Genomic DNA, 15867 nt, shown 5'->3' on the forward strand with positions numbered 1-15867 from the left:
AGGTAATGAGACCTCAAACTCACATAGTGCCTCATGCCTCAGTTTAGTCTTGGCAGGTGTGCTCTACCGGCAAGTCTGGGGTCTTGCAGTGTGTAATGCCCCCCAAACATCCCTTGATTATTGTCACCGTTAGTGCCTCGTGTTTTCAGTGTCTCGTGCCTCACTGGTAAGTACTGAATTGGATACACACTCATGATGAATATTGGTTAAGTCTGCAAAATGGCTGCATCCACATGTTGGGTACACTTTAAAGGGGGTTTCAACCTTCGTTGGGAGTGAGGGTAACAACAAAGTAGTAAATTGGTGGTGTCCGGCCCCACGGAATAATTGCCCCACAGGCCATTCCCCTGCATTCTGCCCACTTCCTAGTGACGCGTTTCGAGTGGAGCGTCATTGCGTCGAGCGGCAGAGTCAAACTGAGGCCAGTTGCCCCGCCCCCTTCTATGGTCACACTTCATCGGATGTAAAGAGTTGGCAGGTATGACGTATGTATGTCCCTTCAGTAAGTGCTATACAAACAAGACAGAACATGAACTACGGACTCTTATTATTACTTTGGAGACATTTTTACAAAGTACAGGGCACATCATTGTTTTTTATTTTTTAATCAAAACTTTTCTTGAACTATCTCCTATTCCCTGGGTGCTGATTCCATAACGTTACTGCTCTTACTGTTACAATAAAATATAATAGTGCCATAAAATTGGAGCTTACCTCATCTGTCGTGAGGGGCATACAGATGCGGTATTCCTTCACCAGCATACTGATGTAATAACCTGGATTCACCTCCGGAGGCAGCCTAAGAGAGACAGGAATATGAGTGTCAAAATGACCTTAAGTATCACGTTGTAATATTATTATTATTATTACCATTTATATATATATATATATATATAGCGCACTAATTCCGCTGCGCTGTACAGAGAACTCACTCACATCAGTTCCTGCCCCATTGGAGCTTACAGTCTAAATTCCCTAACACACACACACACACACAGACACACACACACACACACACACACAGACTAGGGTCAATTTTGATAGCAGCCAATTAACCTACCAGTATGTTTTTGGAGTGCGGGAGGAAACCGGAGCACCCGGAGGAAACCCACGCAAACACAGAGAGAACATACAAACTCCTCACAGATAAGGCTGATAAGTGCTATAAGGCAGAAGTGCTAACCACTTAGCCACCGTGATTCCATAATAAGTTTGTGTTATGAGTGGGTACCCATGTCTTGCTGTTGCTTTCACTGAACAGTCATGTGATGTGGGGGAGACCTGTTTGAGTACATAAGTCCTGACAGACTTTTATTTAGTGATTTCCAGGGATTCCTTGCTGTTGAGCAGGTGAAACTAAACACAGTATAAGCGGTTTCATCACGAAGGATCTCGGAGTACAACAATCCCCATATTGACATGGAAGCGACTATTGGTTTTGTGTCCTGTATTTAGCATTGTACCAAATCTAAGTTATGCATTTTATGAAAAGTAAAAAAGATTACACAATTTTGACCATTTCCTCATATTTTTTTAGGTGGTCCTGGTACTGATCAGTGCATAGTACCACTTCAATGCTACTTTGCGCAGCATTTGTAACAGTAAACTGGCTACTTACTTAGAGGGAGATTTATCAAACCTTCTATAAAGGAAAAGTGGAGTGGTTCCCATAGCAACCAATAAGATTCTAGTTATCATATACTAGAATGTACTAGATAAATGACAGCTATAATCTGATTGGTTACTGTGGGAAACACCTCCAATATTCCTTTTTAGAATGTTCGTTAAACCTGCCCTTTGTGATCTTGAAAAAAAGACAACACGCACATCCAACGCTAGCTGTTCTGAAAGAGAGAAGGGCTATAGACGCTAGGGGGTATATTTACTAAACTGCGGGTTTGAAAAAGTGGAGATGTTGCCTATAGCAACCAATCAGATTCTAGCTGTCATTTATTTAGTGCATGCTACAAAATGACAGCTAGAATCTGATTGGTTGCTATAGGCAACATCTCCACTTTTTCAAACCCGCAGTTTAGTAAATCTAGCCCTAGGTGTTTAAACCCAGTAACATTACACCCTGGTAAGATGTCTGCTAACATCCATCTCCTCAGCCGACACACTGTGAATCCACTATCTTTTTGCTTTGTGTGTTATATTCTGCTAAATATTCTACTGTCATGAGCCTGACTTTTGCCATTCTCGTTTGTACAAGAGCTTGCAATCTATAATCACTGAAAGTGGTGGTAATGGATTCATTTTCTTATGCTGTGCCACTCAAGACTTGGTTTGTAAATCAGATCTTGCTTGGAGTTGCTATGTTGTCCTCGTGTTTAGATGGATTTCCTCCGAGTGATCCGGTTTCCTCCCACACTCCAAAAATAAAATGGACCCGTGTGTGCGTGTAACTTGCTTTCCTATACTTGTGGGGACATTGACCTGCTTACACACCAACACTGTGGGAACCTTGGTCGTGGTGGGGACAAAAAATGAGGTTCCCACAAAGCTTCCAAAGGCTAATCAATGCAGGGGATCTTGCTGATATGCTCGGCATAGATATCTGGGAGGTCCCTTCGAGACACTTTTGTCAGACCAAAAGTGTGCGTGTGTCCGATGTGGAGGGGAAAGTGTGTGCACGCCACCACTAGATGGTCAGTTGACCATCCATACGTATGTCCCTCTATGAGCAGGAAGAGGAGGAGATTACAGCTTTCCTGGCCTTTTTACACCGAATGGGAATAAGAGACGGTCGCATCCGTCTGGTGCTGAAAGTAAAGTGGGGTCAGAGCAGCAGGACACAGCCCAGTGCTTTGACTACAGCCCGGAGAGCAGTGGCCATGAGAATGCCCCTGACACTACAGAGGAGAGTGGTTCAGACACCAGCAGTGATGCCCCATTGTCCGGCAATGGAAAAAAAGTGCAGGTACCCAGACATGTGTTCTACGTATGACTATTCTCCGCTGGATGGCAGCGGTGCTTTAAACACAGAAGGTTGGAAAGATGGCGCAGTGTCCGTCCAAACCCTATCCACAAACAGTGATGGCTGAAGGGCGTATAACAAAACGCAATACTGGCCGTACTGTGAGAAGCCCCTATCAAAAATAGCCTGGTATATGGAGCATGATCACTGCAATGAGACTGAAGTAGCCTGGGCCCTGAAATCCCCCAAAGCACGAGAAAGAAAGGTGCATGCAACTGGCACATCTTCACCATAGAGGCAGCTTTGCACACAATGCCGAGGCCACAAGAACAGGACGTGGTGTGCAAACTTCCAGACAAAGAGATGGATGCCGAAGGCTTCATGCACCATGTAGCCGGCCAGGGCTTGTTTGCAAGAAAATATCTGTGGCAACACATGAAGAGATGTGAGCTAAACCGAAGGGGCAACAAGCTCACACCTGGCAAGAACAGAGTCCAGTCACTGAGTGCCTTTGCTCAGCCTGTTCCACCTGAAATCAGTGGATGGAATCTTACTCGCAGTCAAAAATGATGGATGCATCATGCAGATGGGACAGCATCTGTTCCACCGGGTCGGATCAGATATTAGCAGGCACGAGTACATCAGAGAAATGGGCAGGCTACTGCTACAGGCTAAAAGAGCTACCCCTTTGGTGAGAGGCTCGGGTGGCATATGCCTGTTTGCTCAAGAGTGTGTCAAAGATTCAGTTGACACTTCCACATCAGAAGAGAGGTTGGTGTAGGGACCCTGCAACACGGGACCGGTGCCCAGCCAAGGCTTCCACAGGTCGGTGTAGCACACAGTTTCGTTAGGCAAAAGCACTTTGCCTTCTCTTAATTTGGCAGAGTTGTAATGGACCACTCTACTTCCTTTGAGGTTGTAAAGAAGTGCAGAGGAAAGCTTGGGACAGAGAGGAGATCCAAGCTGTGGAGAAGCACATGATGAAGTTGATCCAAACACGCCGGGTGTCCTGCAGGCGTGACTGTGTTGCGTGCCTCATGGCTGATCCATCAGCACTGAAAGATCTGAACTGGTCGGGGGTGAAAGTCTACATAAAGATCCGCATAAGCTATAAAGAGGGATCAAACTTGCTGAAACGATACGCAGTAGTTGAAGAAATGCTTTGGATGACTATAAACTCTGAGTACAACACGGATACTCCCATCTCTCAGAGTTGCTATGGTGATATTGCTTAGTTTTATCAAGTATAATGTTTTAATTATAACTTTGCATTCTGGGATCTTCGATGCATTGAGATTCACGGATGATGGTCCGTTTGAGCTCAACAGAAGGGCTAACATGTTAGCTGCTACGTAATCTTATCCATGCATATAAACGTATGCATAACGTCTTCTCATTTAGAATGACTATGATCCTTATCTACAACACAGTAGAGGTTACAGCTGCATTTCATTGTCCTCTACGGCCATGGGCTTGCGCTCGGTGTTTTTCGGTGGTGCGCCAAGCATCCTAAATTCCGGCCTACTCATCCCTTATACAACCTCCCATACCCATTTATCGTGTGCATTTTAAAAAGACAAATATTATTATTTTTAGAAATTATTAGAACTACCGACAAGGTAAATACCATTAATTTAGACTTTGGTATTTAAAAAAAATTAAAATAAAAATTAATTTTACTTTACTGGCTCCCAAAACTTGCAGCCTGAGACAGCTGCCCCAGTCGCCTTGTCCGGATTTTGTGTCACACATACAGTGGGTCTCCAATCCATGCCCGTACACGTGTTCATATAGTAGTATCTAAAAGACAATGATATGGGCAGCACAGTGGCTCAGTGGTTAGCACTTCTGCCTTACAGCATTAGGGTCATGAGTTCGATTCCCAACCATGGCCTTATCTGTGTGGAGTTTGTATGTTCTCCCTGTGTTTGCGTAGGTTTCCTCCAGGTGCTCCGGTTTCCTCCCACACTTCAAAAACATACTGGTAGGTTAATTGGCGGCTATCAAATTGACCCTAATCTGTGTGTGTGTGTGTGTGTTGGGGAATTTAGACTGTAAGCTCCAATGGGGCAGGGACTGATGTGAGTTCTCTGTACAGCGCTGTGGAATTAGTGGCGCTATATAAATTGATGATAATGATGAATGATACATATGACAGCAATACTTTTAGTTTTATAATAATTTTAGTTTTAGCAACCACCAGATGCAATAGACCACAAGCTACATTAGTTGTCACTCAAGTGTTTGCAACGACTACCATCTGTATTGTGAACGCGTTTATCTACTCATCACTACTTTCTTTGTGAACCATGGAAGGCGCTGCGGGCCAATGTACCACAGGCAGATATAAAACCACCCCTCAGTGTGTTCTCTCAGGCACTTATCAGATTTAAAACAGAAAGACGACAAAAGGATTCATTTGCTAACATTGCCTACTGGTGCAAAACCTGCTCTAAACCACATCAACCAATCAGAGATTTACTTTCGTTATCTAAACTTATAGGCTAATTGCTGATTGGTTGTGGTGACTCACAACAACACATAAATGCAATGTAGTGCTTGAAATGTCAACCGTTCACATGACAGAAAAAAAATAATAATACGTCCCCGGAATGATATCAGTTAAATCTATGACGTCTCAGGAGTATATGACTCATGTTATAAACCACACACTGCTAATTATAGAACGGACATGAGGGAACATGACATTGAATGGTAGATTACCATCTCAACGTCCCATCATGGCCGCCCAGTCGCCTCAGAGATCTGACCGACCTTACAGTCCTCAGGGTACAAAGATACATGTACTAGGCATGTTCATACCAGATGTGTTGTCTCTGTGTGTTTGCTGGTTAGTCAGTGACATTTGTTGTGCTAGTGTCCAACCGTTACAATAATCCTTTGAGCTGTGACAATGTTCGCTATAAACAGGGGCTGACTGGCAAATTTTAGCCTGGGGGAGAGACTTAGCTCAGCAGCCTATTCGGAACATTTTAAAGGAAAAAAATGCTGATAGCCCAATGCCCCAGACCAAGGTAGCCCACTATGGGACCGTCCTGATGGTCTGATGCTCCCCTGCCCCCAGCCAGCCCCTACCTACAAGAATAAACTTCTAGGAAGAATGCACCTAACAGACTTAGAATCATATCCCAATACAGCCATTACTGAGGGAATTATGAAAATATTTTCCTACTAATTATACATATATCAATTACCGGTATATATTTCAGTTGATTGGGCATAACTCTCATAATCAGATTTCTTTAATCTTTCACTAGGAGCATTTAACGAGCATTTAACTATGAATAATGGCTGCAATTAAATCTGCAGATTACACAAGCTCAGTATACTAGTTCCCTTATGGTGGTTTCAGACTAGACCCTTGTTTAGTACAAGTGAACAGATATCTCCTGCAGACAAGTTTGTTTCTTTATCAGGTTGTGACTTATAAACAGACTGGAAGACCATAACAGAAATTAAGACAGTATGATAGTGAAGCATATATATATATATATATATATATATATATATATATTCTGTATGTAGGCGATCTATTAACGGACAGCCAATCAGGTGAGGGGAAAATGCAGATATGGATCCACCAAACTGTGGGAGAAACTTTATATCTTCAGTAATTGGATTCTTTATATAAAAGGTCATGTAAAATACATTTAAAACTGGTTATTAACAAGAGATAGTCTCAACCATGTCCATTCTTACGCCATCATTATCCACAATTGAAACATTCCGCAATTTGTGAAACAAAGGGTTACAACTATTTTTCCCCATTTTAAATATATTTTCCACATAATTCTACTCTGTATCCCAAATACCTCAGCGTACACCTCAGTGTTAGCACGGGTTATTTGTAGAAGAGGCACAATCGTTTGAAAATCCATCTAATTATAAGCAAAATATTAAATTTCACTTTTCTATTAGGTATTATTTTGTGTACGGTTTTATTTTATAAATTAACACCCAAGTATATTCTACAGTGTGGTACAATAAGGTTAGAACAAAAACCAGCAATACAGAAATGTATATTCAAACTGAAAGTGCCCTGGTCAACAGAGCTTACAATCTAAATGTTCTAATAAATGTCACAAGCCATTCAATAGCAATGGAGCGGGAAGTTGCAACTCTCCGTTTTATCTGACCACTGTATCAGCATATTTAAAGAGGTTAGAGCCATTGTGGTACTACAAGTTCCAGCATGTCCTGACAATCCAAGATAGGCAACCTGTGGCTTTCCAGTAGTTTTAGAACTACAATTCCCAGCATGTCTCTGTCCCAGCATGCCTCTGGAGAACCAGAGTTAGAGGAACCTTAAGCAGATATTGTGTAATGATCAATATTTACCCCCGAGAGACCTGTAAACTGAGATTACAGTATGAAGCATTGGCCCCATTACAGAAGGGAGAAGTGTACGTCCTACCTGTGTGACACCTCACTGATAACTTATTGTATTTTTATTATCCCAACACTTGGGTGGTTAATATGGTAGCGTGACATATATGTCCTTCTAATCAGAAAAGTAATTGTTATGTGTTATGATAAATTAAAAAGAAAAAAAGTGAACATACAGTTCCTGCAATCACGTCCTCAAACACGCACATTACATTACACAGATAACATATGCAATCACATATGACATTGTAATCAGTGGCATGGTTAAATAATTATGCAGACACTCATTGCTCAAGCAGTCCCTACGTGCAGGAGATGGAGTTGATTTTCTATGCATATATATATATATATATATATATATATATATATATTGCAGGTAGTGTATTATGCTGAAGTTCGCTGTGTCTTGAGCTCTAACAATCCTCTGTGTTACATAACTGCCTTGTACATTGTTTAGGTTACACTTTGAATGTATATGTATAGTGCTTAGCCTTCGCCTCCCTGTGCATGTGATAAGTTCTTTATCTCTCTGTCTCCCTCTACATTGCCCAATAACCTTCCTATTTCATCAGCCTTGGTCTGTTGTGTGCGGCAGCAAAGAGCTTGCACTCTAATGACCTGCCGACCCAGCTCTTGTACAGAAATCAGGACACCCTTAACAGGTGCAGCGAATACCAGAGGACCTGTCATTCTCTCCTGGGCACCACGATGTGTGAGACAAATGAAGTGACTATATGTGGGCGCTGGTTATAATCCAGGAGGTTGGAGAGACCGTCCTGGGATACAGGGCTGGGTGGGACAGCTCTTACCTGTGCAGACGTGTGAGGATGCTGGTACTTGTCTCCGTCCTCCAGTTACATGTGCCAGCTTTATCCCTCTTTTCCTCTATGTCGTTGCCACGGTTATCCCACCACCCACCTTTCCCTGTCTTCCTGCTGCTGGGAAGCCGGAGTTCTATTTGCACAAGTAGGACGTGATACGGAGTCACCTGGGTGCAATCTGCTGCTCTCTGCTCTTCTTATTTTTGGGACTTGCCTCTCTCCTCCCCTGGCCCTGCTCCTCCTCTCTGCAAGGGTCTGTTTCGGGTCCCTCTGTGTGTCTTTGTTGTGGGTGTGACACTTTTCTTGGTCTCTCTATGTGGTTCTCGTCTTCATCTCCCATCCACGTTCCTCTTCTTTCTCTGTGTCTCACTCTCCTCTCTGCTGCTTGTGCCAGGGTGTGTCACACACTCATCACACTCTTCTCACACTCCCCCCCCCCCCCTTACATTTGTCACTCCGCGTGTCTTAATGAACACAGCTTGCTTTTAACACTCAGCGTGCCTCTGCAAAAGAATATAGCGCCCCTCTTTTATCTCTACCCTGTGGGGTGTGTCACTGGTGGTCCCGCTTTTCTTTGTCTCCTGTCATAGCTCTATCGCTATCTTCCGGCTTGTGTGCCAATAATTCATATAATTCAGTTTTTTGTGGGCAGTAACGCCCAGAGATTCATTTTTAAAGATGCCAAATTTCTTGAGTCAAATCTACAAACGCATTAGCTAATTAGCAGGTGTAGTAATGCAAAAAGAAAAATAGATAGATAGATAGATAGATAGATAGATATGAGAGAGAGAGAGATAGATAGATAGATAGATAGATAGATAGATAGATAGATAGATATGAGAGAGATAGATAGATAGATATGAGATCGATAGATAGATAGATAGATAGATAGATATGAGATAGATAGATAGATAGATAGATAGATAGATATGAGATAGATAGATAGATATGAGATCGATAGATAGATAGATAGATAGATAGATAGATAGATAGATAGATATGAGATCGATAGATAGATAGATAGATAGATAGATAGATAGATATGAGATAGATAGATAGATAGATAGATAGATAGATATGAGATCGATAGATAGATAGATAGATAGATATGAGATCGATAGATAGATAGATAGATAGATAGATAGATAGATAGATAGATATGAGATCGATAGATAGATAGATAGATAGATAGATAGATAGATAGATAGATAGATAGATAGATATGAGATAGATAGATAGATAGATAGAAATGAGATCGATAGATAGATAGATATGAGATTGATAGATAGATAGATAGATAGATAAATATGAGATCGATAGATAGATGGATAGATAGATAGATATGAGATCAATAGATAGATAGATAGATATGAGATCGATAGATAGATAGATAGATAGATAGATATGAGATAGATAGATAGATAGATAGATAGATAGATAGATAGATAGATAGGTAGATAGATCGGTAGATAGATCGGTAGATAGATAGATATGAGATAGATAGATAGATAGATAGATAGATAGATAGATAGATATTAGATAGATAGATAGATAGATATGAGATAGATAGATATGAGATAGATATATAGATAGATATGAGATAGATAGATAGATAGATATTAGATAGATAGATATATAGATAGATATGAGATAGATAGATGGATAGATAGATAGATAGATAGATAGATAGATAGATAGATAGATAGATAGATATGAGATAGATAGATAGATAGATAGATATGAGATAGATAGATAGATAGATAGATATGAGATAGATAGATAGATGGATAGTAATGAGATAGAGAGATAGATATGAGATAGATAGATAGATAGATAGATAGATAGATAGATAGATAGATAGATAGATAGATATGAGATAGATAGATAGATAGATAGATAGATTGATAGATATGAGATAGATAGATACATAGATAGATAGATAGATAGATAGATATGAGATAGATAGATAGATAGATAGATATGAGATAGATAGATAGATAGATAGATATGAGATAGATAGATAGATGGATAGTAATGAGATAGAGAGATAGATATGAGATAGATAGATAGATAGATAGATAGATAGATAGATAGATAGATAGATAGATAGATAGATAGATATGAGATAGATAGATAGATAGATAGATAGATTGATAGATATGAGATAGATAGATAGATAGATAGATAGATAGATAGATATGAGATAGATAGATAGATAGATAGATAGATATGAGATAGATAGATAGATAGATAGATAGATAGATAGATAGATAGATATGCAGTTTAATTTGCACACAGCTCACAATATACAAAGGTTTAGGGTAGTTTGTATAAGGGATGGGAGTACAGTCATTTCGGGCAGCTGGATAACTTGGCACAGCTATGTTCCCACTAATGACCTTTTTTCCACCGGCCGTCCCACTCCAATATACAGACATGGTACGGGTAATTAATTAAATTTGATTTTGCAGTGAATGGATATTGATGCACTAAACGTCTCTCCTCGGTTTGTAATTACTTCCCAAAATATAACCTCAGTGTCGTTATCTGACTAACACACACAAATGAGAGACAAGGGTCACATCTCCATGCTCAAATTCCTGGACCTCTCTGTTGCTGTCGAGAATGTTGATCACACTCTTCTCCTGAACACTCTTTACTCCATTGGCCTTCATGAGTGTTCAGGAGAAGAGTACGATCATCAGTCTCGACAGCAGCGAGGAGGTCCAGGAGTTTACATCTGGAGAAGTGACCCTTAGACTTTTCTGTAAGCAGATCGTTGATCACGTTTGTGAGGTCGGTCTCGGTGGAATGTTGGGGACAAGGGCAGAGAGTTGAGAATGGAATGAGAGGAGAGAGAGTGAGATAGGCAGGATTCTGAGGGGATGACTTGGAAGGTGTAATGGTGAGAAAGTACCTACTCCCCCACCTGGTCTGTCTCCAATTCTGGGAGTGTGGCTAAGATTAAGTCTCTACAGAGGAATGTAGTGTCAGAGGAGGTAAGTCAAGCTTCTTTAATGGCAAGAAAGTTGATTTCTTTAACAATGAACAGATCTTTGGTAGATGCGAGTTTGCCACAAACAGATCTCACAATCCAGAGTGCTCAGAAAAGAGGAGAGAGGAAATATGTGGATAAGGTGAATGGGGGTGGAACAAATGGCAGAGAATTAGACAATTTGGGGGAGATTCAATTTGGCGTGAGGCGTCTCCGGAACGTCCTAGGAGCCACCTCGCAAATTGATAGGCTGCATTAATATGAATATTGGTTCGCAAACAAAACCACTGCCCTCACTATGCGTAGGTGATCGAAGGGACTTTCACTTCTTCTAAATTAAAACTTCTGCTTTCTTGAACAACAAATGTGCAGAAACCAGCTGCATGTGTGTAAATATATTGCATTCCCCACTCTATGGGGTATATTTACTAAACTGCGGGTTTGAAACAGTGGAGATGTTGCATATAGCAACCAATGAGATTCTAGCTGTCATTTTGTAGAATGCACTAAATAAATGACAGCTAGAATCCACTTTTTGAAACCCGCAGTTTAGTAAATCTAGCCCTTTGTCTTGATTTTCCATCTATTTATATAGTACTGTAGTACTTCCCCTGTGCTCTGCTCATATTCGTATTACAAGGTGAAAATCTTGGGGGATTTTGAGTAATTTTATAGAATACAAACGTATAGAGTGTAACTGAGTGTTTAAAACCTCACCTCTCTCTGGGCCAAACCTTCATTGTCTATAAACTTTTGTTAGTCACCGATCTGTGCAACGCTGCCACCTGCTGGACACAACGTAGGATAACATCTGAACAGATGAATGTGAGAAATTCTGCACACTGGGTACAGGAGAATGGTGGCTGGCAAAGTGGGCATGTGGGCAAATGTCCGCCAGGGCTACTGTTTTTTCTACACAGCAACACCTATAAAGCGACAGTATCATAAATGTTTCTGTATCAAATGATATCTCCGGGGTGTCTAGGAACCAAGCTGCACGGCTGGATTTCCATCACAGGACACGATATTTAGAACCTGATTATTTGCTAGAAATATGTTTGCCATTATGTTTATTTCATGCTGCACAGGGGGGCTCATTTATTTGAAAGGAAATTTGTTTAATCAATCAACAATCCCCAAAGAATATAAATTTTTTTTCTAAAATCCTTATTTTTTTTCTAAAATCACATAATTTGGCTCTTTTTTTGTTCCTACATTATTATTAACCTCAATAACATTAATTTCCAGTCAATTTTTTTCAAGTGACAAGAACACTGCTACCCCTTCTGTTTCTGTATGAGCAATGTCACTGAGCAATGTCACTGGAGACTGGAGAGTGACAAGAACACTGCTACTCCTCCTGTTTCTGTGTGAGCAATGGGATTGAGCAATGTCACTGGAGACTGGAGAGTGACAAGAACACTGCTACCCCTCCTGTTTCTATGTGAGCAATGGTACTGAGCAATGGCACTGGAGACTGGAGAGTGACAAGAACACTGCTACCCCTCCTGTTTCTATGTGAGCAATGGGACTGAGCAATGTCACTGGAGACTGAAGAGTGACAAGAACGCTGCTACCCCTCCTGTTTCTGTGTGAGCAATGGTACTGAGCAATGGTACTGGAGACTGGAGAGTGACAAGAACACTGCTACCCTTGTTTCTGTGTGAGCAATGGCGCTGGATCTCCTGGTGAGGGAGGTACTTATGGAATTCAAAACCCTCAAGATCCGACAACTCTATAATGACGTTTTGCCTCGATTCAGATCCGAGGACGCAAGAAAGTACCGAGCCGGCTCACGAGCCTGCTTGGAACCCCTAAGTTCGGGTGGGTTCGGTTTTCAGAAAACCAAGCCTGAGTATCTGTACTCTGGACCACTTACTTTACTGTTTGGTAGATGGCAGAGCGTTGACTCAATAAACTTGGCTCAGATCAGGACAGCCGGAGGCTGGATTAGAGTGTCAGCTCTTTCTGCAAATGGTGACTGGAGATTCAGCGTCAGAACGCCTCCGGCTTCCCCCATCCCAATAGACATCAGGGTAAGCGCCTCCTGCCACACCCACTATTTGAGATCAATATATAACAAAAGTTGTGTATTACCAAGCTGAACAATATACATGAATTAACTGGAGTCTTTATAATTTACTGGAAAACTACAAACTGTTTATTGCATACGTGCCAACTTTGAATTATTGATCTCCGTGAGGGGGGGGGTGTGGTGGGAGGTCGAAAGGGGACAGGGTGCGGCCAAACGAGTCATTTTGGCACCACCCCCCACGACGGAATCAACATTTTGTTGTGGGAGGCGGGGCCATAATGATCCGGGAAAATTGCCTGCTCTCCCGGGAGTCCGGGAGACCTACCCAGTATTCAGGAGTCTCCCGGACATTCTGGGAGACTGGGCAAGTGTGGTTTATTGAGTGTAACATAGCTGAACTCTGAGGTATGTACCAGGACTGGGCCAATCTGTTTATTTATCTTTATCTTTATTGTTATGTTTGATAGCAGGAAACAATCAATTGTGTTTGAACTCATAACTTTTAGTTTAATTGGTATTGACATAAAACAAACCACAGATGTCAATATATATATTATAATATATATATATATATATATATATATATATATATATATATATATATATATATATATATAGACCCAACCTGAGAAAGAACGATATCATAGGGGTATTATGGAATGATATTGGGGAAGAGATATATGGAGGCATTCTGGAACTATTGGGGCATTGTGAAGGTATGTGGGGGTCGTTATAAAGCTACATAGGCAGGTTGTGGAGCCATCGGGGGCAGTCTCTGGAACACTAGGTGGAATGTGGTACCTGGTAGAGTGAAAGGTAAGTGGGAGGAGGCTGGCACAGTGGATAGCATGTGAGGGACACATGGCATAGTGATGGTCATATATGGGTATACTGGTGGTTTGTTTGGATATGGAGATGTCATAATTGCAAGATACCAAACAAATAATCACAAAAAAGTTTCTGTTGCTGGTTTATTGTGACAAGCTTTTTTTGCTTTGTTCCAAAATCTAACTACCTTGAAAACTCCGCCTCTAGAAATCCTGCTTTTACTCCTTGGCAGCAGTGGAGCCTGGGCAGCGTTTTGCATCAGACATTAGTACATCTGAGCATCAGTGTATCTGGACATCAGTACGTCTGGACATCAGTGTATCTGAGCATCAGTGCATCTGGACCTCAGTGTATCTGGGCATCAGTACGTCTAGACATCAGTCTATCTGAGCATCAGTGCACCAGGACCTCAGTGTATCTGGGCATCAGTACGTCTGGACATCAGTCTATCTGAGCATCAGTGCATCTGGACATCAGTGTATCTGGACATCAGTGTATCTGGGCATCAGTACATCTGGACATCAGTGCATCTGGACCTCAGTGTATCTGGGCATCAGTACGTCTAGACATCAGTGTATCTGGACATCAGTGTATCTGGGCATCAGTACATTGGACCTCAGTGTATCTGGACATCAGTGTATCTGGGCATCAGTACTTCTGGACATCAGTGTATCTGGACATCAGTGTATCTGGGCATCAGTACATCTGGACATCAGTGTATCTGGACATCAGTGTATCTGAGCATCAGTGCATCTGGACATCAGTGTATCTGGACATCAGTGTATCTGGGCATCAGGACATCTGTACACCAGTGCATCTGGACTGCAGCCTTTACAGCCAGGAGGAGGTAGGAGTTATTATTTTAACTTTACAGAAGACAAGTGTGTGAGGGGCTGGAAGTGAGTATGGGAGTAAGGAGGGTGGTAGGCTGAAGCTTTGCCTAGGGTGCAGAGAAACCTTGCAGCGGCCCTGCCACTAATCCGATAACCACAGGAGGTGATGTATAGTTCATTGCTGCGGTCTATGAGACAGAGAATGTGAAGCCACCACTAGATGGCAGTCTTCTCCAAAGAGCCAGGACACGGCACCGCAATGGGAGCGAATGTAGGATTGTGTAGCTATATTATCCATTAGCAGTTTTACTCATCACTTTGGCCCAATAGACTTAAGACAGTTTTTAGGCGAAGCTCTGGCTTCTCCAAGTTTGTTAAAGAAAGCGTTGATTTAAGATCAATAATCCTCAGTGCAAGAAATATATTTGTGCATGTTAAATGAATGACATAGGATAATAAATATATGAGCTGTCAGTACTCTGGGATCTTATCTGTCTATCTCTAGAAATATTTGTGGATTCTATGACCTTTATCTTTTCCTAAAAACATTGCAGCTAGCCACACCCTTTGTACATGTTTTATCTCGTCACCAAGTCTTTTCCTCGTCTGTCTACACGCCCTTATTTTTTTTTAATTTTTTTTTAATGCAATCCTTTAATCCGCCGTCATCCTCACCACACATAGCCAGGTTAACTTGGATGCGCTTCAGTTGAGATGCCAGGCACATATCATACTATAAGTCCATCAGATCCCAGGGTAACACTTCACAGTGAATTTTGATATGTAAAAGAATTGGATAGAAGAATGTACACTGTATTGTACTGTAGCCTAGAATGTCTTAACAGCTGTTTACATAGAAAATCATTAAAAAAAAAAAAAAAAAAAGGTTAGTCACTGCACGCTGACATATGTCTATGAAAGTCTTTCCTACATTCCAAGTTTCGGTTCAAAATATCCACTGAATACAGCAATGTGTTGTTTTTTATAGGAGGTATTGATAAAATACAGTGAGTGAAAACAATGTACATAGC

At 41.3% G+C, this 15867-nt stretch overlaps 1 protein-coding gene across 1 annotated transcript in view; it reads right to left on the reverse strand.

Annotated features, from left to right (window-relative positions):
* Nucleotides 1-8711, reverse strand: part of LOC142097368 (cytoplasmic phosphatidylinositol transfer protein 1-like) — a 42389-nt gene extending 33678 nt beyond the window's left edge. The window contains exons 1-2 of the mRNA XM_075179135.1: nt 8134-8711; nt 715-799 (exon numbers count right to left, since the gene is read on the reverse strand). Of these exons, the coding sequence (XP_075035236.1) occupies nt 715-762 (48 nt within the window). The 5' untranslated portion in view covers nt 763-799; nt 8134-8711. The remainder of the gene's footprint in view (nt 1-714; nt 800-8133) is intronic.
* Nucleotides 8712-15867: the final 7156 nt, after the last annotated feature.

This window comes from Mixophyes fleayi, chromosome 7 (genome assembly GCF_038048845.1).
Source record: "Mixophyes fleayi isolate aMixFle1 chromosome 7, aMixFle1.hap1, whole genome shotgun sequence".
NCBI lineage: Eukaryota > Metazoa > Chordata > Amphibia > Anura > Limnodynastidae > Mixophyes > Mixophyes fleayi.